The 25,280-nt window shown below is 39.7% G+C and overlaps 1 protein-coding gene across 2 annotated transcripts in view; it reads right to left on the bottom strand.

Annotated features, from left to right (window-relative positions):
* The window catches only part of PDE4B (phosphodiesterase 4B), a 216,467-nt gene that overhangs the window by 165,484 nt on the left and 25,703 nt on the right, over window positions 1–25,280 (bottom strand). Inside the window, exons 2-3 of one of the 2 annotated variants that reach the window (XM_055724489.1) lie at window positions 24,261–24,371; window positions 21,769–22,004 (exon numbers count right to left, since the gene is read on the bottom strand). In XM_055724489.1, coding sequence (XP_055580464.1) covers window positions 21,769–22,004; window positions 24,261–24,302 — 278 coding nt within the window. In that variant the 5' untranslated portion in view covers window positions 24,303–24,371. Of the gene's footprint in view, window positions 1–2,768; window positions 3,126–21,768; window positions 22,005–24,260; window positions 24,372–25,280 lie in introns of those variants that run through there. The other variant, XM_055724490.1, reaches the window with a different exon arrangement.

Raw genomic sequence — 25,280 nt, 5'->3', positions numbered from 1 at the left:
AGCCACGGTAAACTGTTTCAGGGGTTTGGAGCAGGAAGGAATCAGCTTCACAGGTATTTAAAGGCAATTCTGTTGACAAGTCGGTCATGTCCTGTCATGAGAACTGGATCCCAAGGAAAAGAAAGATTCAGAGCACAGAAGCATTTGAATCATGGGCTTATTTAAAAAAAAAAAACAACAACAAAAAACAAACTGAAATTTTGTTTTCCTTTTTCTTTCTGGATAAGATCTGATGACTGGATATCAGAGAAGACTGGTGATGACAGAGATTTCATCAGCATAATCACGAGAAAAGTTGCAACGTATTCAGTTATAAAAGAAGGAAAATGCCTAGAAAAGGCAATTAGTTGAAAAGGAAGGGAAAAGAGCAAGGGAAGACAGAAAATTGAAAATAAGGGGCATAGAAGAGGGAACAGAAGATTCATCAAGTAATAACATTAGCAACAATGACAAAGGTGGTGAAAGATGATCCTTTACCACGCCACTAGCCCCCAAACTGAGGGTATTTACTGTTTATGAGGCTATGAAAGATATAAATTATATGATATCCAACAGCATGAATCAATTTCCTTGCTTACTATTACTGTGTAGTTGATATTTCTTGTACATTTACTCCTGAAGTAATTCCTTTGCTACCCAGATACTAACTTCCAGCTCAACATAGAAGAGCACCTTACGTAAGTGGCATTTTTGCTTAGCACAGGTGATGATGTTTTCATGCCCTGCATAACAAATTTACAACTAATAAGCAAATTCAGTTACGTAGCTGAATGTACACTGTCTGCAACACGCATACAACAACTGTACAGACATTCTAATGAAATGTTCTATCACACTCAATTTAAATTCCCTCCTGTTTTATGACATGCTAGAGCAAATTGAAAATATGTCTGTGTTTGCTATATGTTTTGACTGCGTTAAATATGTACTCACAAGCAAGCATTCTTGAAACCTTTCTTTCTAAGGGTGATTTTCTTCATTTCTACAATAGCTTACATCTTATCTAAGGCTAAAACACTTACGTGCAGTTCATAACCACCTGATACTAAGAACTTAAAAAAATTAAGAGTATGGGAACCTTCCATCTTTCCATTAAAAAAAATCAACCTAGAGTAATCCCACCTCCTTTATAAGCTGATTGTTAGTTACATCTATATGTGTGTATGTGTGTGTGCATATATATATAAAATTTTTTTTCACCAACAATGCAGATAACCCTGACCACATTCTGCTCTACTAATTCCCAGCAGTACCGTCTTTCCATAGCACACATTTCTTGAAATACACTAGTGGGGGTAAGATGAGCAGTAACCCACTGCTTCAATGCTGAGAAATATGACAGATGTTCGAGGGAATTAATGTGTATAAACCGAAAGACTATTGACTACAATCAATTAAAATGCTAGAGGAAGCTAAAGAACATACTGAAACCACTACAGCATGTAACCAGTTTGGGTGGCTGTTATTACTGCTTGGATTAAATTTAAAAAAACAAAAAAGGCGGGGGGGGGGGGGGGGGGGGCAGAAAGCCTGCATGATTTTAGAATTCTAATTTTAATTTAATGCTGCTACACCTCAAATGCATTTCAAACTATTTAAAAAAAGATTTACAAGTCAATTATCTCAGTTCAACTCAGTAAAATTCCCTGGTATGAAAGTTGCCAGTTTTTCCTCTTATTTTTCTTACTGTTTAACAGCACATAACTACTGTCAGAGCTACTAATCCACTCTAAGCAATTAGTAATTCACTTCAGAAGTAAATACAGCTTTGAATTATTTCGGCATTACTCAAATTAACCACTTTAATATAATGTTCTATTTTTAAAAACAACAGACAAGGATGGGTATTTCAGATACCCCAAAACAACTGGCCCATATAGATACAAACGGGACAGCCTCATCCTCTCTCCTCTGATTTAGTCTGTGGAATAGGAAACTAATGGGATACAGCTCTGCATTAGCAGGGTTTAAAAATATTTATGTTACTTAAAGTTTTCTGGTTTAATTCCCACAGTCAACTAGTGCATATTTATAAAGACTTTTGGAATTTAAAAGGTGGATTGTACAAGACCCATACAGAGTAAATTTAGAAAATGAACCAAAAAATATTCTTACAGATTTTCCTGAATTACGTATTTTGATTACTGTTTACAGCACGGTTTAGCCAGGATAACTGACAGTCAGAGGCATCTCACAATCAACTGTAATGGCATGCAAATTGACTATTTGGGGTTCGTAATTTGAAGGGAGGGAAAAGATGACTCTTAACTGGAGTTTCCTTGGAAAAAAATGGCTGAAAGAAGATAATTTGTAGCTAGCAAAAACTGTTTAAAAGCTCTCACAGGGAAGTTGAAGCCCTTTCCAGCATTTAACTCCAGGAGTACCCTGCCCAAATCACCCAGTCTGCGCCGTACTGTCATCTGCAGGCAGAGCTGACAGAAGCAAAGAAAAAAACATGTCTCAAAGGTTTTGAAATGAATTCATGTGCTCTACCTACGACAACGTAATGCCTGGGAAAGTTAGCGGCTGCTGCCTTTGTTCAGAGATTAACCATGGCACAGATGAATAATGGGCTGGATTTATTCTAAAGAACAGAAGCTGAATGACAATTGTCGAGGCACTGCATTATACATACTTTGGCTGTCTTCTGCTCTATTCATTTAACACTTGCAGAGTGTACCATGAATGAATCTCAGCTCATTTTTCCCTGTTAAACCCACAGCCACACAATGTTTTGTAAACCCACACTGATACCCAGCAGATCTTACCATGTATGTGCCACCGTAAAGCGACGACGCTGGCGGATGCTTTTATTCACAAGCAACTTTCTGAAAAAGCATGGAGAGTTCCTCGGTGAACTGCGAGGAGAAATTTTTGGAGACGTAGGTCTGTTCCCAGGCAGCTTGGGAAGCTCGAGCTCTAAATGCATTTGTTCTTTGAAAGTCCTTATGTAAATCTCTGACTCTGGAGTAGCAAGTTCCCTAGAAGAATCTTTTGCTGTCATAGCTTAGACGTTATATGAGCTCTCACCATTCAGAAAACGTAAGAAAAACACATCACGCAGGCATCGCCGCAGATCAAAAATGCTGATAAATCGGCAGAGCTTACCCTGCTCATTCACAAGGCTGGGCTCCAAATGGAAAGGCTGCCTGAAGCAACAGCAGCATAAATTGAAGGACGATAAGCCAGGGCTGTCAGAAAACCCTTTATCAGCCCAGCTCTCCCTCTGAAAATGCGCCAAAGTGTTTCTGTGTCAGCAGCCTCTGTGTGGATGCAGCTTGCCTGCCAGCTACCCACCGACGCGCGCCGGAGCCATTCAGCCCCGCACACCAGCTCATGAAAAATTCATAACAGCCAGCTCCCGATCAATCCCTTTCCTATAGCATTTTGGCTTCACATACCGAACAGAAAAACACTGGATTTTTCAGTGTGCACTAATAAAACCAAGGAATTCCCTAGCCTGTCACAAGCCAAGTAACTTGATTCATTCAGGCCCAGTATGTTTAATAAAAAGGTCTTCATTCAGAATTAGTTTTACCCATACTGCAGTAGCTCCACCCATGACATGCTTATTGGCTCAATATTATTTTGACAACTGGATTCTGTTGAGCTACGTATTGTGTGATGAGCGTGTCACATTCTCATGAAATTTTAACGAGCTGTCTAACACCATGACATTGTTCCTGGGCACCTCCGAGCACACCCCGGGCACACCTGGAGAGACCCCTGGGGTGGCAGCAACGCTGGCTCTGATAGAGATGTGCGCAAGGCTCAGGGTGGGCCAGGAAGAAAAGGTCTAGTGGGGGGGAAGGCAAGCAATAATATTCTGCAAGAACAAAGCCTGCAAGAATGCATGTTCCACAGACGAAGCTGAAAGCCTGCCGAAGCAGCATGCTTTGCTGTCCTGGGATCTGTGTATGGTCAAAGAGCAGAATCACTGCCAGATACTGCACAGCCCCAACACAGCAAGCACCACTGGAGAAGCTAGCACAGGGAGAGAAAACAGGGGGAAACACCAAAGGATGGGGAGCCTGGCATTTCCCTGCAAAGACAATGCAAATTAATTCAAATTAATTCAGCAATATATGTATTTAGAAACACAAATCCCAAGGTTTTTTTTTCTGGACATAAACACCATGAAACCAACACTTGCAAGGCTAAAAAAACCCAAAAAAACATCCCAGCAAGAAAGTTGAAGACAAGATTCGATGCTCATAATAAGGGCATAATACTACAGGGAGTGGCAGAGCATCTTTTTAACTGGTCAAAAGTAGGTGACCTTAAATGTAAATACAATAGTTCTTTTTAAAGCAGGAGGAGACAGGAAAGAGTATACCCAGCCAGCCCACGGTGAGAGTGCGCTGATCTGCATACAAGACGTTGATTGCACAGTATAGGCATCAATTACACAACAAATCCCCACCAGTTCCTATTCATTCCAGTTCTTTTCACTCACATATCCCAAAACACTTTACAAAAACATTAGCATGCCTTCCTCAGCTTCAAGCAAAAGGCTTGCTATAGACAGCTTCCCTATAGCAGAGACTACAGACGAGTTACCAGGCATTCTGCCTAACCTGCCACTATGATAATCATCATTCAGATTTATTTAAAAACAAAAAAAAAACCCACCCAAAGTACAAAACCCCCAATCAAACAACAAAAAACTCTGCCTGAGCCTAACCTAAGGACACTGGAAATGCAGTGTTATTTAAAACCAAGAGGCTCACACAGGAGCAGAACAGGAACATTTAATGCTTTAGGAATTATGACGTGTTAGGCTGTGATATGTTACTCTACGTCTCGACTGTACTGACAGCTAGTGAAAGACAAAGGGAAGCTTGGAAGCTATGCTGAATGATAAACAAAATCCACACAATGCTTAGAATCTGGAATTCCAAACAGAAAAAAATTAACTTTCTAACTCACCAGGAAGCAAAATGGGATATTGGAGAGGTTTTGTGAGAATACATCCGATACTAGAGAAAGAATATTTCCATGTCTTTTCAGAAAGCTATTAAAATGGCAAGGAGAATAAAGGGAAACTCGCCTTTTAAAAGCACTCTGCAATAAAATATGCTGTGCAATGGCATGCTCCTCGTACTATGTACTTTCCTTACCTGAATTCAGAGATGTTAGAAGCAGTGTCCATTAAGGGAGCGGTTCTCGTTATTTGGACATTCATAAATTAGTAACGAGATGTCAGCCCCACAGCCTGCAGAAGGTACTGTGGGAAGATGTGCAAAGGCTGTTGATGGAGCAAAGAAATGCAAAACAAACTAAGCTAACGCAATGAGAAAAGGAGACTGAGGGGTAAGCAAGCCTCCACTCTCCCTTGTGAAAGCATAAAGAATGAAAAGACAAAGTGCCACCCACTGCTTTGGGTAGCCAGAATGCTACCTGCTTCGCCAAGATGAGGTCGAGGACAGTAGTTGCTTGGTACTCAGAGTATTTTGAAGGCTGACCATTAACACAGGATATTTCTTTTGTTAAGTATCTTCCAGATCTTGGAGGCAACGGGAGCTAACTGTTACCTGAAAAAGGCTGTAGAACAGTTCTCTTTCTGTTTCAGCTACCTTCACGATTCATGCTGCCAAATTCTGACACTGCACACACAGAGGACCATGCAGTTAATGTCTATATAGTCTCTACTGATTTGTAGCACTGGAATTCTGTCAAGACATGCTGCTTTACTCTAGGATAAGCCAAGAAGAGGTGAGAACAAGAACATCTCAAGAGACTTGAGCTAACTGGCACGAAAGCTTGCTTATCAAAATAACCTTGGCAATAATTCTGAAAAATGAATTTTGCTATACTTGTGAGGTTACCATTAGCAACAGAAAATAATGGTAGACAGAGCACCTAGGGTACCAGAACACTTGGAGAGGCTACCAGATGCAAGTCCCAGTTTACTGAGGCTCCCCTAATATACCAGCAAAAACAGTCAACAGGCATCTCGTTTCCTGAACTTCTGTAATGTCCCAGTAACACAGTGTAAAGCAACAATTTATCTATCAATACAGATTATTCTGTGCAATAGGATCAGTAGTCCTTAAGTAACAAGTAATTTCAGCTCTTCAGAAATGGGGCCAGTAATACAAAGGCAGAGTTGAGAGGGGGAAAGAATGATTAAGGAAAAGGGCCTGGTAGTACTGGCAGGAAAATGAAACTGCTTGGAAGAACAAGAACAAATAAGGAAATTTTCAAAAGTTTGAGTATACTTGGGTGAGTTTTCATACAAGCTTCCTAGCTCACCAAAGTGTCTAGGATTGCTGAAGGTTTTAAAATATTTTAATACTTTTAATAGAATAACTGATATAAGTGGTAAACATTTTCAAGCATGCAATTCCTCATCAAAGGCCGATCTTCACTGTGTTGAAAGCAACTGCTAAGCAACAAGAACACATATTCTTTACAGTAGCACTATTATTTACCTGTTTCTAAGTCATAATTGGCAGGATAAATTAAAATGCCAGGGAAGAGGCAACTGTGAAACATCTTACATGCTTCAGTAGGAAAGGAAGAGTGGTTAGTTGCCTTTTCACAGCACTCAGTCAGTGGCAGAGTAATTGGATAATTCTTCCATACAGCACACTCTCCACAAGCTTATTTAGATAAAAAAAATTTGGAAACTGCCCTCTGTTACTTAGTCGTTGTTCCACCCATACACATATTAGCAAGGCATCCCAAAAAGATAATGCTAACCTGACAGCAAATTAATTAGAAAAATTATTTCAAGGGATCACGGTTTGCGGGTACTACTTTCACTTATTTGTCAAAGAAAGGAAACCTAAGGGAAACATATTTTTCATCAAGTACAGAGTCTTCTTTTCAGAAGTCCTGGCTTTTAATATTCTGTCTTTAAAAGCAAAAATAAAGATCTCCTTCAAACAACATGAAAGTTAAGACTACTACATGTGCCAATCACTATAAAACATAAAACACAGACACACACACTGCCCACATATTTTTAATTGTTGTTCAAGCAATTTGCTGTCTAAATGCACACATGCAACGTGCTCCTGAAGCAATGAAGAGTCTGTTCCTTTGTACTAGTTAACCCTGGCAGGATTTTGATGGTCCCTCACACATACATAGCAGTGTTTGCTCTGTTTAAGTCAGGCATCTGTGCAAACACGGGATTGTAAAGGTCACTTGGGAGAAATGGCTCTCTCTAGAACCTTTATTAATAGTTGAGGATGCACAAGGGAAGGACTTAATCTGACTCTCAGAAGCCAGTTTCTTTCTTTTAGACTACAATTTGAACATATTTGATGTAAAAATGCCTATTGGGCCGGCAACATTACGCAATCTCACAGCACTGTTGCTACTTAATATCTGGATTTCTGCCAAGCACACAGGGTAGAAGATGGGTTGGGAGAATCTACGATAGGCTTCCAGGAGAGAAACTCTAGAAGCCAATTAGTGCTATTAGAGAGAGATAAAAGGGCAATGTGATCCTGAGTAGGAGACAGTGAAATCTCTGTCCCCCTCCAACAGGTCAGCTAAATCATATTTCCATTATAAAAGAAAAGGGTTGATCAGAGCAGGTGATCATGCAGGAAACTAGAAATTGGAATTAGAATTGGGTCATTGAAGCGAGTGATGAGTTCAGAGGAAGAGAGCAGTTGAGGAACGCCTGTTTTTGTGAAAGGATTGAACAAGGTTCTGAGGAAAAGGAGAAAAATAAACCAAGGGAAGGGAGAAAAAAAAGCTATAAATTTATAATTTTCTTTAGGACTAAACCAATAAAGACACATGAATAGAGAAAGCAGAGGAAAAGAGGAGGTAGCAGAGAGAGTCAAGAATATGGGTATAGTCACTTATACTGGAAAAGAACTCAGTTAAAAAGGCTCCAGTAGCGGAGGGAATAAAGTTGCAATGGAAATGTCACAGGTCTGACATGGATGCGATCTTCAGTTCGATGCCTAAGGTAGAAGATGTAATTTCCGAGATGAGCCAGCGCTGGGAATAAATAAGTGCAATCCAGGCAATGGGAGACAGGCAAAGATGCAAGGGGGAGGTAAGCGAAGCAAACAAGAGGGAATGTCTAGGAGGACACTTAGTGCAAGACAACAAAAAAAAAAAAAATACATCAACAAACTGGAACTAAGGAAAGGTAAGTGGCCAGGAAAACAGATGCCAAGGAACAGTGCTTCAGTGAAAATGGAAGTCGCTGTGGATCAAAAAGCAAGGATAGGAAACGACAGCCAAGGCTTTAATCAGAGCAATGGCTGGTAAGAAAGAGGTGGGAAGGAGACACTGATGTGAAAAGAAGAGCTGGATGCAACATTGCTAAAACCTGGAAAAGATTCCAAGAAAACGAAAAAACAGCTGTACAGCCAGTGTTATATACATAAGGATGTGTTTGTGGTGGAGAATTTAAATCTTTTCAGTGATGGAGTTAGTTCTCTAGACACAACAGCTGCTGGGAAAAGGGAAAATAAAGGTGAAGAGTATAAGCTGAAGAGACTGTTACAAGAGGAAATGACAAAATGTGTACTTCATGCCTTCTTGATTTCCTTTCTGTTACAACCAAGAGGCACACTATGTCCACCCCACCAGTGAGAGCTACTGGTTATATTTTAGGCAGAATTAGGGTTAGTTAATTCCACCCCATCCTAATCCCAATTTTACTTTTAGTTCCCTTAGAGTAGCAACAAGTCTTATAGCCTCTACTTAAACATATACCTACGAACCATCATACCAAATTCTGATGCTTCAAAATAGTTATTTAGCCTGAATAATAAGAATTCACCATTCTAATTTGAGATGCATTTGATCAGCCACATCTTCCTACAATGCAGTAAACAAGAGCCACAACGCAGCACAGTGATCAAACTTCCAAACCAAGCAATACAAACCTAGGGCTTAACAGTAACGTAAATGTAACAGCAAAGAAACACTATCTGGAAGCTGTGAAGAGGTGCTAATGTAGGAAATGTCTTCCACCCTCCCTTAATAATGTCTTCTTTAATAGAAGACTAAGCAAAGCCCAAAGCAGAAAAGTCTCTTTGGCTCAGAAGTGGGAGGCTTTTTGGTGTTCAGTTTGTACCTTTTTAAGTGTGTGTGTTTGGGGGGGGGGGGGAAGCCCACCTTTGCTCAATTGCAATGCCTGCTGTCTCACAAGCTACAGCTTCTAGAAGATGGCTCCATGACAGAAATCTCTAAATGACATGTTCAACAATTTTTCTTATACTTTCCTGCAAGTCTCCAGAATTGAGATGCTGAATGAGAAGCAGAAATACATCATTATTACTGGTTTAAATGACAAATTTCCCATATTTAAGAGGCAAAAAAATAGAAGCAACAGTTAACTGCAATTTATATTACCATTGGAAGATAAGTTTTTTTCTATATTTAATATTTTAAAGTTATATAGTTTGTGTCTCCATTCCCACAGATTTAGGGGCCTCTGAAATTTTCTGATTGCATAGGCCTTTAAAGCGATGTTTTGGAGCACTATGAACGGTCACAGAAGACAGAACCACAGTACCTAGCAACCCTTTGGTTTGCAGTGTAAGAGCTGAGCCAACTGCAGAAGAAAGCAGCAACCGGGAAGGTCCGCATTTTAGGGAGTCAGGACACCAGCACAGAGAAATTACCCACATCTATGAGCTTAGCAAAGGTTGAACGGGACCCACCCTATACCAAAGGTGACCTTTTGAGCTCTTCCTGTTCCATTAGCATCCAGTTGCTTTTGACAGGGCTATTTCTCATTCAATAAGCAGCTAACACATTAGGTTTTGGTTTAGCACCCAGCAGTTGCAGGCTCTGTGTACGATTTCATAAGTTTTAAGGTCTTTAAAGCATCTAACACTGTCAAGAACATCCAGAATACTTTTCAGATTAGTCACAAATAAATGAGCTCCATCTTTAATAAAGATACCTTGAGAGAGTTGAGTGGCTCATCTGTTCACACTGAATTAGTAGTCTACGTCAACCACATCATTGTACTGTTTGAGTAGTGCACTACAAGGTGTCCTCTGTCACAGAGAAATTATTTGCATTCAGAACATGGATGGAAAAGTTAGTAGTAACGGTAAGCCTGACACCTTTCACCTGTCATTTAGTCCTAAACTTGATTTGGTACATTTTCTTCCATAGTAAATCGCACCATAGAAAGAGACACACACAATTTATCTGAGTTCCGTGCACTTTTCAGTGTTTAAACAAAAAAAGTACACTTTCTTATCATGCTACAATGCCATTTTTTCCTTATCTCCCAGTAAATACATATGAGGAAATATTATTTATACATAAATATATATAAAAATATATATCACATACTATAAGCCCTCAGAGCATGATATAAGATACCTTATTGATAATGGTAATTTCCTTAGCAACTTTGATTGTGTTTGATTGAGAGTATTTCTCGGAGAGTATTTAAATGCCTTCTGTATTATCCATAGTGAGTAATCACATATGTTGGACCCACCTGTATTACTTGTGATTATTTTCTCATTTCGGAGCTATAGATTAATATTTTACCTATTAATTCAATAAGCCAACTCATTCTTCACAAGCAGAGACCTTGGGGGTAACTCCAGGGAAAAGAGAAGCCAAGGCAAAACAGTCTTAGAATTTCACACACCCTTTACATCCAATGTGATGAGACCAGGCTTTATGCTGCTGCAGAGATGCATGAAGGAATCTCTAAAAAGGGATTTGCCTGGACAGGCTAGCTCGCCTCTCACCAGGCTGTTGTTTTATTCACTCCACAGGGTGTTATCTGACTGTGATTAGCGTTAGCTGCACCTGTCTCTGCCACGAATTTGCCTGTGACTAAGCACCTCATCTTGCATGAGTCACCAACATTCGTAAGCCAGGATCAGGTCTTTGCTCAGCACCATGCAGAGAAGCCTCTGCGCCCAGGTCTAGGTGCCGCTGCAGGTGCCTCCGCGCCCACGTCCAGAGGCAGCTACGGGCACCGCAGCTACTGGCCAGTATCACCCACAGTACTTCAGTCACCGGTAACCTCCTTTTTTAATATGAAATGCAGACAAACATGAGTATCTGTAATTTCCATGTAACTAGAATGATAATGACACAATGACAAATATGAAAAAAAACCAATATTGCTCTTTTCAGAGGAATGTTCTTACTGATAACAGATAATACTGTGTAACCAATTCAGGCACCCACTTTGTCAGGTTATTTGTGCCTCCTGTCATACAAGACATACATGCAAGATATTTTAATTACTTTGTGTTTCAGGTCATCTACACCTTATCAGCTCTTACAAATTAAACAGTATCTGGCCTATATGTGCATTTATTCATGATTATTTTTCCTTAAAAAATTTTCCTTAAAAAAACCCAAACCAACACAAACAGGTAAACCTCACTACATTTACTGTTCAACAGCATGGTTGTAACCCCCAGCTTTGCCAAGCGCCTCATGTTTTGGTGCTGAGAAAAAATAGAACATGCATTGTGCGCAACTGTCAGAATTCACACACAGCTTTGTCCATTACAGCTTAATTAAAGGAATACATTCACAGCCAAAAACCTAGAGATCAGTGCACTGCCAGTGCCAATAAGAGCAAGGTTGAAGAGAGGACGTGGCTGTGGCCTGTCCAAGTATATAAGTCGTCTCCCGTTTTTCTTGGTGGAAAGAGAGTGTCCAGAGACAGGTAATGAGCCTCCTGAAGGAGCAGACATGGTAAGAACCTGCAGAACGTGACTGAGGCTGGTAGCAGACTGTTAAGTAATCTGATTTAATAGCCTGGTTACAAGTATTTAGAAACATGATCTATAAGTGGACTTTGCTGAATTTTGGCGGGGAGATGAATGCACGGTATGTGGAATCAAACTCCAAGCATTGAAACTTCCCAGACATACAACATCCAGGATGGGGGCTGCTGGAGGAGGTCGTCTGTTAAATGGCCATGGCACAATGCTGGAAAGTAGATTCACATCGCAGCCCTACAGCAACCTAGAGCAGGTAACAACACACTCATCTTTTCCGCTCTGTAATCCATTTCAAATATGTTGTACCCCATGGCTTCTGCTCTAGTGTAAAGACACGAGAGGCCATATGACAGTGTGCAGGCCACGTGTCACAGCTAAACTGATACACAGGCCAGGATTCACTCTTTCTCTTACACTGTATTCCAGAGCTCCAGCGATAGTTCAAGGCATCACTGAAAAACCACGTAGGCACATGCCACACATAGCGCTGGTCACCATGCGGCAGGGACATGGCTGCCCACCGCCAGCAAGCACACACGGGAAGAAAACTGGGGGGGACTGGGAAACACAGACCCTTTTGATGCACATGACATTTGCTTTTATTCTGTTGTGGGTTTTAGAGGTACACGGGCCTTCACAGTAAAACGACTTCTGTGCTTGCACAGGAGCACAAAACAGACCACCATGGTGTAATACTGAACAAAATGGTAACTAATGCCAAGGATCAGCTGAACCAGAAGGTAGCTCTCCAGGTAACAAAGCAAACTGGGTTTGATCTTTCCTTTCAGATGAAGTTATCAATAGACAAAATTTTGAAGATAAAAGAAAGTTGTGTCAAACTCTTCTCTGATTCAGCTTTTATATCAACTGTATTTCCATAATCTCCATGTATTTTATATTCTTGGGAAGATGAAGGTTGAACATAATACTTCAGAAGCTCCATTGTCTTTTGCTAATTAACAATGACTCATTTCTTTCCATTCTAGATACATTTCAAGATGTCTTATTTAATTCTGCATTGAGGTATATAATTATAATTGAATCATTAAAAGCCTTTTTTGTGTGCCTACAGCTACCTCTGTTTTGAACGACTAGTATCTCCAGGCAAACCTGGCAGCACCAAACTTCAGGATCATCTTCAATAAAATTACTGGGCTCACCTTGCAATTCATACAAAAAGGGGATGCTATCATTTTAAGCACATAAGCAGACTAAAATCCAACAAATCAAATAAATGCAAACTAAGAAAAAGATTATGTTACACCAACAAATACAAATTGTGTACAAAAATACTTTATAAAATAATGACAATTTAAATTCAAAACTTATGACTAATCCAACATTATGTTTCTTCTTAAAATTCCTCTATACCAACTACACCACAGATAAATCATACTTCTTCTATTTAGGCCTTGCAGAAAACATAAAAATAAAAAAAAAATATGCCAAATGAGAAGATCCAAGAGCTTCAAAAACTGACAGCAAGAGACAATGTCTAAATATAGGCAGTCAAAACACTTATCTGTATATTTTTAGCTGAGAAAATAACTTCAGTGATAACTCAGAGATAGCACGAATTATCTCTGCAGCAGTTGGTTTTTTTAGATAGGTTTGCCTTTGTACTATGCATAAAACAAGCAGTGACCCCTGTATATTTAGGTTGCCCACCGTTTTTTCCTATTCTGAAGGATTCTTGTGATTTGTTTTTATAAAGAGATCTACAGGATTTGTTGCGTAATGTCAGATGAGGACGGGGGTCCACTAGTGACCCCCCACAAACCAGCCTTCTTGTAGCAGAGCCAGGGAAGCAGGCTAAGTGTGAGTGCCAACAGCCTCACTGCTAGTTATGTTTCTTTGACTGATCCTCTGCTCTACATAGTTCTTGGGTCACTAAGAACCACCATCCTCACAACCAGGTAGGTGAGGATGGGATATCCTCTGGTGGAAACATCTTACAAAGGGAGAAAATAACAAAATTTTAGAGAAGGCACTTCTCTAAATTACCTCGCTTACTTACATTTATTTTTCCACATCTTTGTGAGGTGTTAAAAAGAAGCTGGGGTGGGGAGCAACGATGACAACAAATTCAAGGCATGTCCTCTTCCCATACCAGACAAGCAGCTCTTACTTCTCACCTTGGTGAGCTCAAACAGATTCAAGCCTTAGTGAACAACTTTATGTAATTTTTATGATCTACCTGCAGACAACATACAAACTATCTCGCAACAAACATTTTCAGCTTTTCAAAAACTATCTTGAGGCGTCCCTAGCAGTCCAAGCTCCTACCAGTGTTCAGCACCAGGAACAAGCCATCTCTAAAATGTACCGGATAATATCTCTACCTACTGAAGAACAAATAAAAGCACTGAGCTGATGAAATCCTTTAGGACTGTTTCCACATCTAACATTCTTCAATGCTCTCTATGTCTTTCATATTGTTAGGAAACTTAGGACAAATCACAGTCAGTCTGATTTTCAAACCTAAGCTATCATATACATTTTCCAGAAACAGCACAATGTAATTAAAAACTATTTTCCCTATAGAATATATGAGATGTTATGACAAATACCGTTGACCTCCTTTTTCAAGGTAAGTAAACGCCCCACAGAAATGTGGTATAGGCTTCTGAAATACAGGAAGCATGTTCAATCAGAATAATTGATCCTGCTTTATTACAACAAAAAAAATTATGTGATTTATAGGAATAATAAACATTTTGGACTAGATGATTCTAGAGGCTCCTTCCAACTTCAACCATTCTGTGATTTAAGACATTTTAAATATAGGTATAAAAATAAAACACATGTTTTTAAGGTTTGGGTTTTTTTCTCCTAGGTTTTTATTTTTCACATCATACAGGAAGCCAGCTCATCTATTTTTTTTCTATTCCAAGCTTGTAGCATATTTCTTCAGCTCTTACCTAGCTGAATTTGAAATGATCTAAGAAATAAGACTTCAACCTATTTCACAGGGCATTATCCCGTAGTCTGAAAAAACATTTAAAAAAACACAAGAAAAAAGCCCCACACTTCTCCAAAACAGCATTACTCCTTCTGAACTTCTGGTTTTCATCTCACTGTTCCTGCTTAAGCTTCCTATTACCCTAAATATTTCCTTTCATTCCATGGGATTTACAGATTTCAAGCATGTAAAGCACCGACTGGGCATATGACCTTCTGCTTAGTTTACTAGCCTGAATACGGTTTTATTATCCTTTTTAATCCTCCATGCAAATCTCCATCCCCTTTATCATTCTAACTTTCCACGTCTATCCCTCAATTAATTGCAACCAGCCTAACAGCTTCACAGTGGCTACGAGCTGGCCTGAGCTGAAGTCAGCATTTCTACTGAAGGTTTGATCTCAGATTCAGTTGCTCAAAAACTAATACTGATTTTTCTTTTTTGCTTTGTTTTTAACGTTGCATCTAATTTACTGCCCACGATCACCATCTGGAGAACAACGCGCAGTACTACAAGCATAGATTTGACACTACATACACGCATCAGCCCTCACTGCGCACGCAGACTTCAGAATGCAGTAATGCACTCACACAACCTTCATTGCACACCTAAACTTCAGGAAGATTTTCAGATGGACATGGGAAAAAGGATCAATCCCTTCATATTTTCTGTTTAGATTGTGACCACCAACCCGCACAATAAAATTGTTTCAGAAGAAAGCAAGTTATAGACCTGGTCACTGACAAATGGCTAGCAACAACACAACATGCTCACAGGCACACAAAACACTAATCTGCTGATTAATTACGTATGCTGTAAAAAAAAAATATCTGAAAAAGTAAAGACAGACTAATGGTTAATGTTTTTACTAAGTGGCAACAATGTGACTCAAATAGCAACCAGCTCTGTTAGCAGACAACTTCCTTCGAACCGAGTGAGTTCTCATTTTGCTTTTGCAGAAGAGCAAGGTAGCTTTTGCACTGGACAATTAGTGACACATATTTCGATTTAGCATTTAATACTGTAGTCCTAATATTTAATTAATCTCTATGCCCTGAAAAAGAGCACTCCTGATTATATTTAGATATTAACCATAGCAATTCTTAAGACCTTCATTTCCTTACGCTTTTGGACTCAACATAAAACTTGGTTTTGTATCAACATTGAAACTTCATGCAAAACTGTCAGTATATCCCCACAGATCCGAGTCAAATGTGTAGAAATGGTGTAAATAAAAAGCTAGCTGTCAAACCTAACACAGGAGCTGGTGAGCATCAAAAAATAAGGTAAGAGAACTGTTTTGGAGGCTCTAAGTGTAGCTACAAATGTATACTTCACACCCTCGTTCTTCCCTCTTGCCCGCATTTATCAGCACAAAGCTTCAGTTACAAAATATGGAGCAGGATTGCAGAAAGCATTTTAACAACTTTCATGAAAATATGGACAAAATTTGTGCAAAAGCAGCTTATAAGGCTTCCACATTCAGATTGCCACTTGAAGATCTATATCCTACGTACTTCTTCCCTTGCATGATTCATGAAAGCTATTTCGTATGTGTACTGCTTTGCCATTTTCACACAAAATATTATTACATTGCAGCTGGCTTAGAATTATTGCTTTGGAGTCAGCTTGCCCATTTTTTTCTTTGCTGGTTATAGATCTTGTCAGACCAGCATTGGTCTCAAGAAAACAAAATTCTAATAAAGAAATGAAAACAAACAACTCTGGAGCAGCTTTATTTTTTAGGTTCCTATGTATCTGAAGTTAAAAAAATTATGTAAGTCATGGCTCACCCTCTCACAGTTCTTACTTTTGTATTATCACTGGAAGTTAAATTTAAGGTGATTTCTGAAAAAACGTGGCAGAAAAGCTACTTAAAGAAGGAATAGGCTTGTTTTCCTCTACCCCTCCCAAATAATATGTTCTACATTTGAACTGTTACTCTTTTCTTCAAACCACAGTTATGCAATCCCAGGAACAGCTAAATCTCCAGTCAGTGCATTCTTAGCACACAGTCTGTAGCACAGTACTGATGTTGAATTCTGTACTATCTCAGTGATGATCAAACCATGAAAAATATTTTTAAAAGAAAACAAAGCACTGAAGCTGTCTTACTGTAATCTGACTATATTCTCCATTGATAGGTAAGGTTTTCCAAAGAGCTTGGCAACATTCAGAGCTGTGCAAGCTGCATGGGTAGTACTGGGAAGCATTGTATTTCACAGGTGCAGCATCCCCTAAATTGGTCCAGGAAGAACCACAGATATATTATTACACAAACTCTCCTCTAGGGTTTCGGTTCAAAAATCTCATTTGATAATTTAGATACTTGCCATTTGGTATGTTGTTCAATACAGAGCACAAACAGTGAAATGCTTTGGAGCAATGGAGATCAGTGAGCCTAAATAAACCATCCAGAAGAAAGCAAAACAGCATTCCAGCACAAGAACAATAAAAATATAAATGAGCGTATAGGAGACATTTGGTGCTAACAGGAAAAGGAAGAACTGGAAAAATGGCTCGGCAGAATGCACACCCCAAATACACGCTGTCAGAGTTCCTCCAGGGATTTAATCAAGTTAACAGGAGAAAAGAGAAATAACCCCAGCAGATGTAGAGCTTTTGCCCCTCACAGTTCAGAGCAAACCCCTGATGATCAGGTTCTGACTTAGCCCTGCCTCTCCAGAAACTTCATCACTGTTTTTCTGGTTAAGATGATAAATTTCTACAAAGACTACAATGGCTTGCACAAATAGGAAACAAAACCTCAAACTGAAGTGACTTCTTTGTTCAGTATGAAATATGCATGGAAAGCCTCACTTCCACCCTACCTGTCCTAATAAAAGAGACAGTGTCCCTTATAGAAGTTTCATATGTGTTTCTGAACATACATTAAGTATAACTGTGTAATGAGGAGCTTGGGTATCAGCATGGGAAGTTAACTGTCATCACAGTATCACTAGGAAGCTCTTTAAAAATCTTACAGCCATTACAAAAAAAAAAAGATGATAGCTACTATGCACACTAGACAAACGAAATAAAGACATTATTTCTAGAAATAATTTTTCATGTCATAATAATGAGATGTTTCACATCTGTCTTTGGGGTTTCATATGCACAGAAATAGATTACAGAAAGCTTGGCTAAACCTACACATTTCTGAACGAGTCCTACTGATCTCTTGTGAAAAGCATCTCCAAGCTACAGCTCTGCAAACCCTCAGGAATAAAACCACCACGTACTAAGTGACTGTTAAACAATTTCTATTGGGCACATAAGAGTTACGTTGATTTACCTTATAGAATACCTAAATCTAGACCTTACATTGTTTATGCATTTTAGCTGTATGGACCCCAAATGTCTTATACCAAGGCCATTTACATTTCAGTGAAGAGCATCTTTTTGCATGATTCACTAACTCTACCACCGTAACACTGCCAATGAATTTGACCTTGTACAACCAGTAGCAAGACTGTCTACCTTTGGGAACATACAGAGGTCAGGAAACCTCTGCATCCTCAAGGTAAACTCAGGGAACAAATTTAGTGAACAATTTCCATGGTCCGGAGACAGGTGTCTAAAGCAGCGCAATCTGAATATTTGGTGCTGCATTAATGCGGTAGATTTGTGGACTAAAAAAGATACACGCCACGCTTCGAAGGAACAGCACGCTGCCATTACCTTCCACTGAAATGCTGGGAAACACAAGAGAACTGGCAGAAGACAAATCAGGACAGGTTCTGACCAGACATACTGAGGCTTTTTTCTGAGACAGTCATGCAGCAGAACAGGTTGCCCAAAGAAGATCTGATGTCTCCATCCTTGGAGGTTTTCAAGATCAAAGCACATAAACCCCACTGCACAACCACGTCTGAGCTCACAGCTGATCTCACATCAAACAAGGTTTGGACTAGAAACCTCCCAAGGTCCTTTCCAGCCTGAATTATCCTATAATCCTATGAAACTAAGAGCTGGATACCCTTTTCACAAGGAGTACCCTCTTTCCTGACCCAGTCTGAGATTTACACTGTTTAATGGCATTAGGCTCACCTACAGGTAAAGCCTTTCCCCCTGCCCCGATTGCTTAAAACATGTGAATTTTCTGCCAGTGGCCTCAGCATTTTTAGTAAAGCTCCAAGGAAAGATAAAGTGGGGTGATAAAGAAAACCCAGACATATTCAAAGAATGGTCTTACTGGTCAGGCCAATGGTACATCTAGCCCATCATCTTGTCTCCCACAAGATATTAAAAGCACAGAACAGAAAGGAACAGAAAGCAAACATATATACTTCCCCTCAAATATTTCCCCAGTTCTAAACAACTTGCAGTTCAGAAGCTGAACAAGAGATGGAGTTTATGTATTCAGAAGGAAACCACAACAGATTGCTCCTCCAAGGATCTGTTAAGCTTTCCCTTAAGCCTGCTCAAACTCCTAGCATCTACGGTCTCCCCTACAGCACGAAGTTCCACAGCATAGCTATAAACTGCATGAAGAACGACCTCCTTGCACTTGCTTCATGCCTGCCAATTTATTTGATGGCCCCTTTTTCTTATATTAGATGGGACAATAAGCAATAGACCAACTACCTCTTCTCTTCATACCACTTATAATATCTTGGTTTTGTCCCTTTGCTCAGCTGTGTCTTTTCTGTGCTGAAGAGTTCAGGCCTCCTTGGACAATCCCAGTGCAGCAGCTGTTCCATATATTTGATCATTTTAGAAACCTTTAACTCTTTTTAGTTCTGCTATACCCTTTTTTGAGAGGAAGGACCAGACCTGTACACTATATTCAACATGTGACCAAGTAATGGGTTCCCACCATGGCATCCTGATGTTCTCTTTTATCCACTATTCTTTTCCTTCAAATCTTTAACAATTAACTCGATTTTTTCTGACCATTAATAAGCACTGAACTCACAACTCTATTGGACTTCTATCCTATACCCAGCACCTTGCTCCTGCATAGTAGTATTGTTTTGCAGCTACAATTCTTTCACACTCAGATATATCACATTGTATTTATCTACACTGAAATTTTCCTATCACTTTATTGCCCACTCACCAAGTCTCTTAATGCTCATATCATTCCAAAGCTGTTTCATCACAATGGCACATGCTGGGCTTACACAAATATAACCCGCATCTGGGGTATACTTCATACAGAACTGAACCACAATATACAAGCCCAAACAGCCTGGGGACCAGATTCGGCTTACACTGCTACTACACAAAAAAACCCTCAACCATGACTGCACCCCCGGGAGCATGGTCAGGCCTCAAGTAACTGCAAATTTGTAGGTAAGGAACTGCCTGGCATGGGGTAGAGACCAGTGCTAACCTCATCAAAAGCACTTGATGACTAGAACTTAAAGAGAAAATGGGAAAGATTACACCATTTTTCTGCCCGGCTGTAAGAGCAGTCAATCTAACTGGTGCCCAAGTCAGAAAGGTGAGGGGGATGCAAAGATGCCTGTGTGAAGACGTGTTCGAACCGCATTCTGCATTGCGGTCACACAAACCAGCAACTCCCAACTTGCTACATGGATGTAAACAGATATGATAGTGTCAAGCGAGCCAGAGAAGTTGGAAGCTATCTGCTCACTTATAAGAGATTAACAGCAGTAAAGAAAGAGCAGTAACCTGAGTATCAGTTCTAAGTATTTTCTCTTTGTGGGCATACTGTTCAAGAAAACACATTTTGTGCAACACAACAGCATACATAGAGTCTGCTGTAATGGAAGAGAGGAGCAGCAATGCCCCCTTGTGTTACAAGGGAAAGTAATGATAAATCCATTGCAATTCCTTGCATTTTCCCAAATCGTGTATGAAGGTGTATTCAAAGATCAGAACTAACTCATTCTTAAAAGCACACCTTATGCATAGGCTCCTAATTGTCCTGCAGTCAAGATTACAATCTGCTGCAGGTATGCAAACAGGAGCACTCGTAAAATGCTTATAAAGGTAACCCAATCCTTTTACTGTCAAAATTCACAATCCATCTGAAATTAGGTAACTCATTTTGTTAAATTTATCCACAGCAATTAAATGCAAAAATGGAACAAAAGCTCCTGCTAATTCCTCTTTGATTTCTGTATCTCATCTATTCAAGTACATAGTTCAAAAATCCTATTTTCAATAGGAAAACTGTTTTTGAAGGATTCTAACAAATTTAGGATATCCTCTGTAATTGTTCAAATGCAAACTGAAATGCCACCTCTGAAGAGTGCCGAGCTTAACAGAAGCTAAAACCAGAATCAGACTTGGAAATGATGAACATGTCTTGCAGCCAACAAATGAAATAGAGTGGAGCATTTAAAAATTAGAATCTAAACAACACTTGAATTCCAAAGTTGAGCATACAAGGTTTAAGGTTGCATGGCAATGCCATTTCAAGATTCATATGGCAAGCTGGACATCTAACGTTATTTTGCCATTAAAACCTAAAAATTGCTATTCCATTAAAGCCTAAAACCCCCAAAACCTAAAAATTGCTATTCCAACACGTGAACACTTGGGGCTTTGTCTTCTCCTCCTCCCTCTAGATGAACGTCCTTGTTGTAGCACTTAACATCCTGTGTTTCTGTTTTGGAGCTCACCTCTTAGCAATCCCCTTTTAATCAGCTCTCTGATAGTTTCTTGGGGACTTTTCTTGAGTTTAACATCAAAGTCAAATGCTTTTCCAAGCCTTTCTTCTAACATTTGCACAGAAAATAACCAGAGAGCTAAAGTCTCTTTCTCCAGTCTGTTGTAGAAAAGTCTACCACCATCCTGAACTCTTCTGTGCATAAAAAGCTAATAAACACAAATCCTCTGACAGAGCTCAGAATTTACAACACTAAAGTTTCATGAAGATGCACAAAAAAAGTGAACAGAAGAGGTTTTAACAGAAGTAGAATTTAAAAAAAAAAGGCAATTACTTTGTAAACTTACATCCATGGTAACGGATCAAGATCAAAAATACTGATTAAGATATTCAAAACAACTATCTAGTAACTTTAAGCAGGAAAAAAAAAACCCAAAAACCAACTTTAACCAAAACCACAAAACAAACAAAACCAAACACTAAAAACCCCAACTGTGTGAGATTCATAAACAAGGGAAACAACCTACCAGTCTTGGTAAGTGGTGATTGCTATACTTGGAGGTGTCAACAAAGGCAGAGTTGTTGGTCTGCAGACAATGTCTCTGTCAGGGGTCCTTGCTTTTTCTGTTTGTCGTTGGGATAGCGGTGGTAACTGCAAATTGCCAGAACAGCATCTTCTTCCTCTCCAGAGGTCTATGCCCAGAGCATGGGTAGAAGTACTGTAGGACTTACTCAGCCCACACTCCAGGTAATCCAGAGCATTCTGCAAAAACAGAAAAGCCACTGAAGTTCTGCAAACAAATATTTTCCTCCATGAGGATGAAACACATTCAATTGTTCTACAGCCATAGCTACTCACAAAAAATAATTGTATGACGAAATCTTGGCAGAGTCCGACTGCGCTGCACTGTTATCAAATTATGAATGAACTTGCAAATTCACTCATAACTTGTCTAAGCTAAATTCAACAGCTAATTCTAACTAAACATTTCAATAATGTATGTCACTTTGGCAATATGTTAAACTTTTAATATTTCAAACTTTCTCAGAGAACATTCCACTCGATATCCACCTAAGGATCATTCCTCTCCACAGCACAAACACATTGGTTTGCCACTTTTTGTTTTGATGAATCACCAGGCAGAGAAAGGTGCCAAGAATACTGGACTTAAGACACATCCTGAATCATCCAAGAGCAACTCAGTGAGAAGAACTCCCAGCTAATCTGCACTATGTATGGCATTGCTAGTAGAAACAGTCTCAAAAAAAGGTTTTGATCAGTTAAAGCAGTTTTTCTTCTAGTTTCTAGTGATTTTTATTTAAAAACATCACCATGACCACAGAATTGGCTGTCAGTCTTCTCAAACCCAAGCCAGAAGTCCTCTCACAGAACAACAGCACTGCAAAAGGGTTATCAGTTTTGGTCTTACTCAGAGAATTTAGCTAGTCAAATATAGTTGTCCGATATAAATCAGAATATTTCTGTATTGTGTGTGATGAGCTACCAGTAGAAGCTGGAGGTTTATTACAATCAGCATGTATATCTATGGCAACCCCTCTACATTTTTCTTCTTCTGCTTGCTCCTGAATTTTGATCTCCACTTTGCTCTCTCCACCCTTCACAGACCTTTCCAAGCCCACTTTACAGCCTCCCCAAATCCCCTGGTTCACTTTCCCTACAAACTGCTACCACTGTGCTCTCCCAGCCAGCACCGAGTAACTTTTTTTTTTTAAAAAAAAAAGTGGTTTAATTTTTCATAATAATTTTTTCATAATAATTTATTACATCCTTCATGAACAACTGCAAAGTAGCATGACTCCTCCGCTGCCTCATAGTTTCTAATGGAAAGTATGTTCTCCATTGTCCTGAGGGCATTAAACAACTCTGTGGTACTGCCTGCTCTCTTACCCTCAGCAAGGAATCTCAACACAGCAAGGAAAGACAAAACTGACAGGAGAAAGGCATACTACTAGTTTCCTCAGCTTTCCCTGCTTGTTTGCTCACCCCGCAACCATGTGAAGGATCCAGACAGGAAACAACATGGCCCACAGCTCCTCTACTCCTTGTACATAGCCTGAAGTGCTACGAGGCATGCTGGTGCAGATTCATGACGTTACTAAGGCATCAACATCATAATGACCTAGATAGAAGTTTAACGTATTTGGCATGCTGTGTTTCCAAAAATATGCTAGAGATCTTCAGTGATCCAAACCCTACTCTTTCACAGCACAAAATCAGGTCAAAAATACTCCTAAGGAAGCCCAGAAAGGAAAGCCTGCCTTCTGTATCAGCAAGGCCTGAGCAGACAAGCATCGTGCTCAGGCAAACTGACTAGGAAGCAGTACAACATGTGGTCCAAGAGTATAAAAGAAACACTTATTGAAGGAGTGCTATAGGATATGCTATCAGGTTCCACTCCTCCACTGTATTTTCATATACATTCCATGTGATTTTCCATTTTTGGCGAGCCTCAGCTGTGACAAACAAGACAAATAAGGCTGTGGTTATCATGCCATCATTACAAACTGATACATTTCTCCAGAGAATGGGAACTGGAGTTTAATTAATAGGGTATTATGATGATGATTAGCAAGCGTAGTAATGGAATAACATACACATCATCACATTAGGTGTTCAGCAAGTACACTGGGGAGAGATGCTGAAACATTTGTAAGTACAGAAGTACAGCATATGCACAAAGATGGGATCCAGAAGAGAGCTTCCATAAGGTACACAAACACTGCCTGCTGCCTGCCAGCGTTACACTGACCAAAGACCTGTGAGGTACATGCTCTGCACAAGACTCCTTTAAATGTCTCATGGTGTCAGGGCTGGCTTGTTTTCAAATGTGCTGGGCTTATCTTCTGCCTATTATATGAGCTGCAAACAATTCTAAGGAAACCAACGAGTAACCAAAGCAAAGTCAGCTGACACTTACAAAATAAGACAAAACTATCTTTTTATCTCATTTGCATAAAGTACTGTGAAAAGTAAAACATGCCTTTAGAAGCAACTTACGTCATCTGCAGTTACTGTCATCACACTTCTGCTTTTCTTCATTATCGAGATTAAAGCGCACCCCGTTATAAAATCAAACGTTGCTAAATCAAATTTCTTCAGAGAGGCAACCTGAAAGAAAAAGTTGTATTTTTGAATAAAACACTGGTTCTGATAACAAACTGTGGAGCTAACTGCTAACATCACAGCTGATTTATAATTTACTGCCCATTTTCATAAAACACTTGGCAGCAGATGCTGGTGCAAGTGTAGCTCTCTATTAGTGAAAGGTCAATTACAATATTTAGTAAAATCATGTTAAAAGTAACCAGTATTCAAAACACTGTGCAATCTAAGCAAGCTTTGGAACATGTCTAGTAATACGGGATCAAAGCTAACAGGTTCTACTTGCAGAGAATTTTTCTTTAAATGAGCCCTTTTCAGAGGTACAGTATAGAAAGTCTCCAAGAATGGCTTGAGCTGGCTCTCAGAGAAGAAAAGGAATTGCGCTTGTATGCGATTCTAAGATTTAATCATAACTCACAAACATTATTTATTCTTGTGCTGGCACACACACACCACTTCAGCCACTAAATCACAGCCTTCTGTAGAGGGTGACACTGCAGCCACTTTGAACTATGCAAGAGTGCTAAGGGGAACAAAACACAGCCGAGCAGCCGAAGCAGCAGGGGAAAACAGCACATGGGAACAGCCCCCCTCGGACTGTTCCCAGGCCCCCTACTCTTTCTTGCTGTGGATTTAGCGCTCATTAAAAAAAGCTACATTCAGGATTCTATACAGAGAAGACTGAGGGTGCTGGGGTTTTTCTTTTTTTTCCCCCAAAGAACAGGTAGAGCTGGAGTGCCACTTTTTGTGCGCTGACAAATTTCCACCCCCCTATGCTTGGAAGGATTATTTTTGAGCTAGAAGACCGCTGAAGGGCCACTGTTCATGAACTTTATTATTGAAGCCACCATGAAAAGCTGTGCAGCAGTTTCAGGCTTGGCAATATTAAGACTTCTAACATGATGTTCACTCGGA

This window comes from Falco cherrug, chromosome 12 (assembly GCF_023634085.1).
Source record: "Falco cherrug isolate bFalChe1 chromosome 12, bFalChe1.pri, whole genome shotgun sequence".
Classification (NCBI taxonomy): Eukaryota; Metazoa; Chordata; class Aves; order Falconiformes; family Falconidae; genus Falco; species Falco cherrug.
This window is presented reverse-complemented; position numbering and strand designations above follow the sequence as displayed.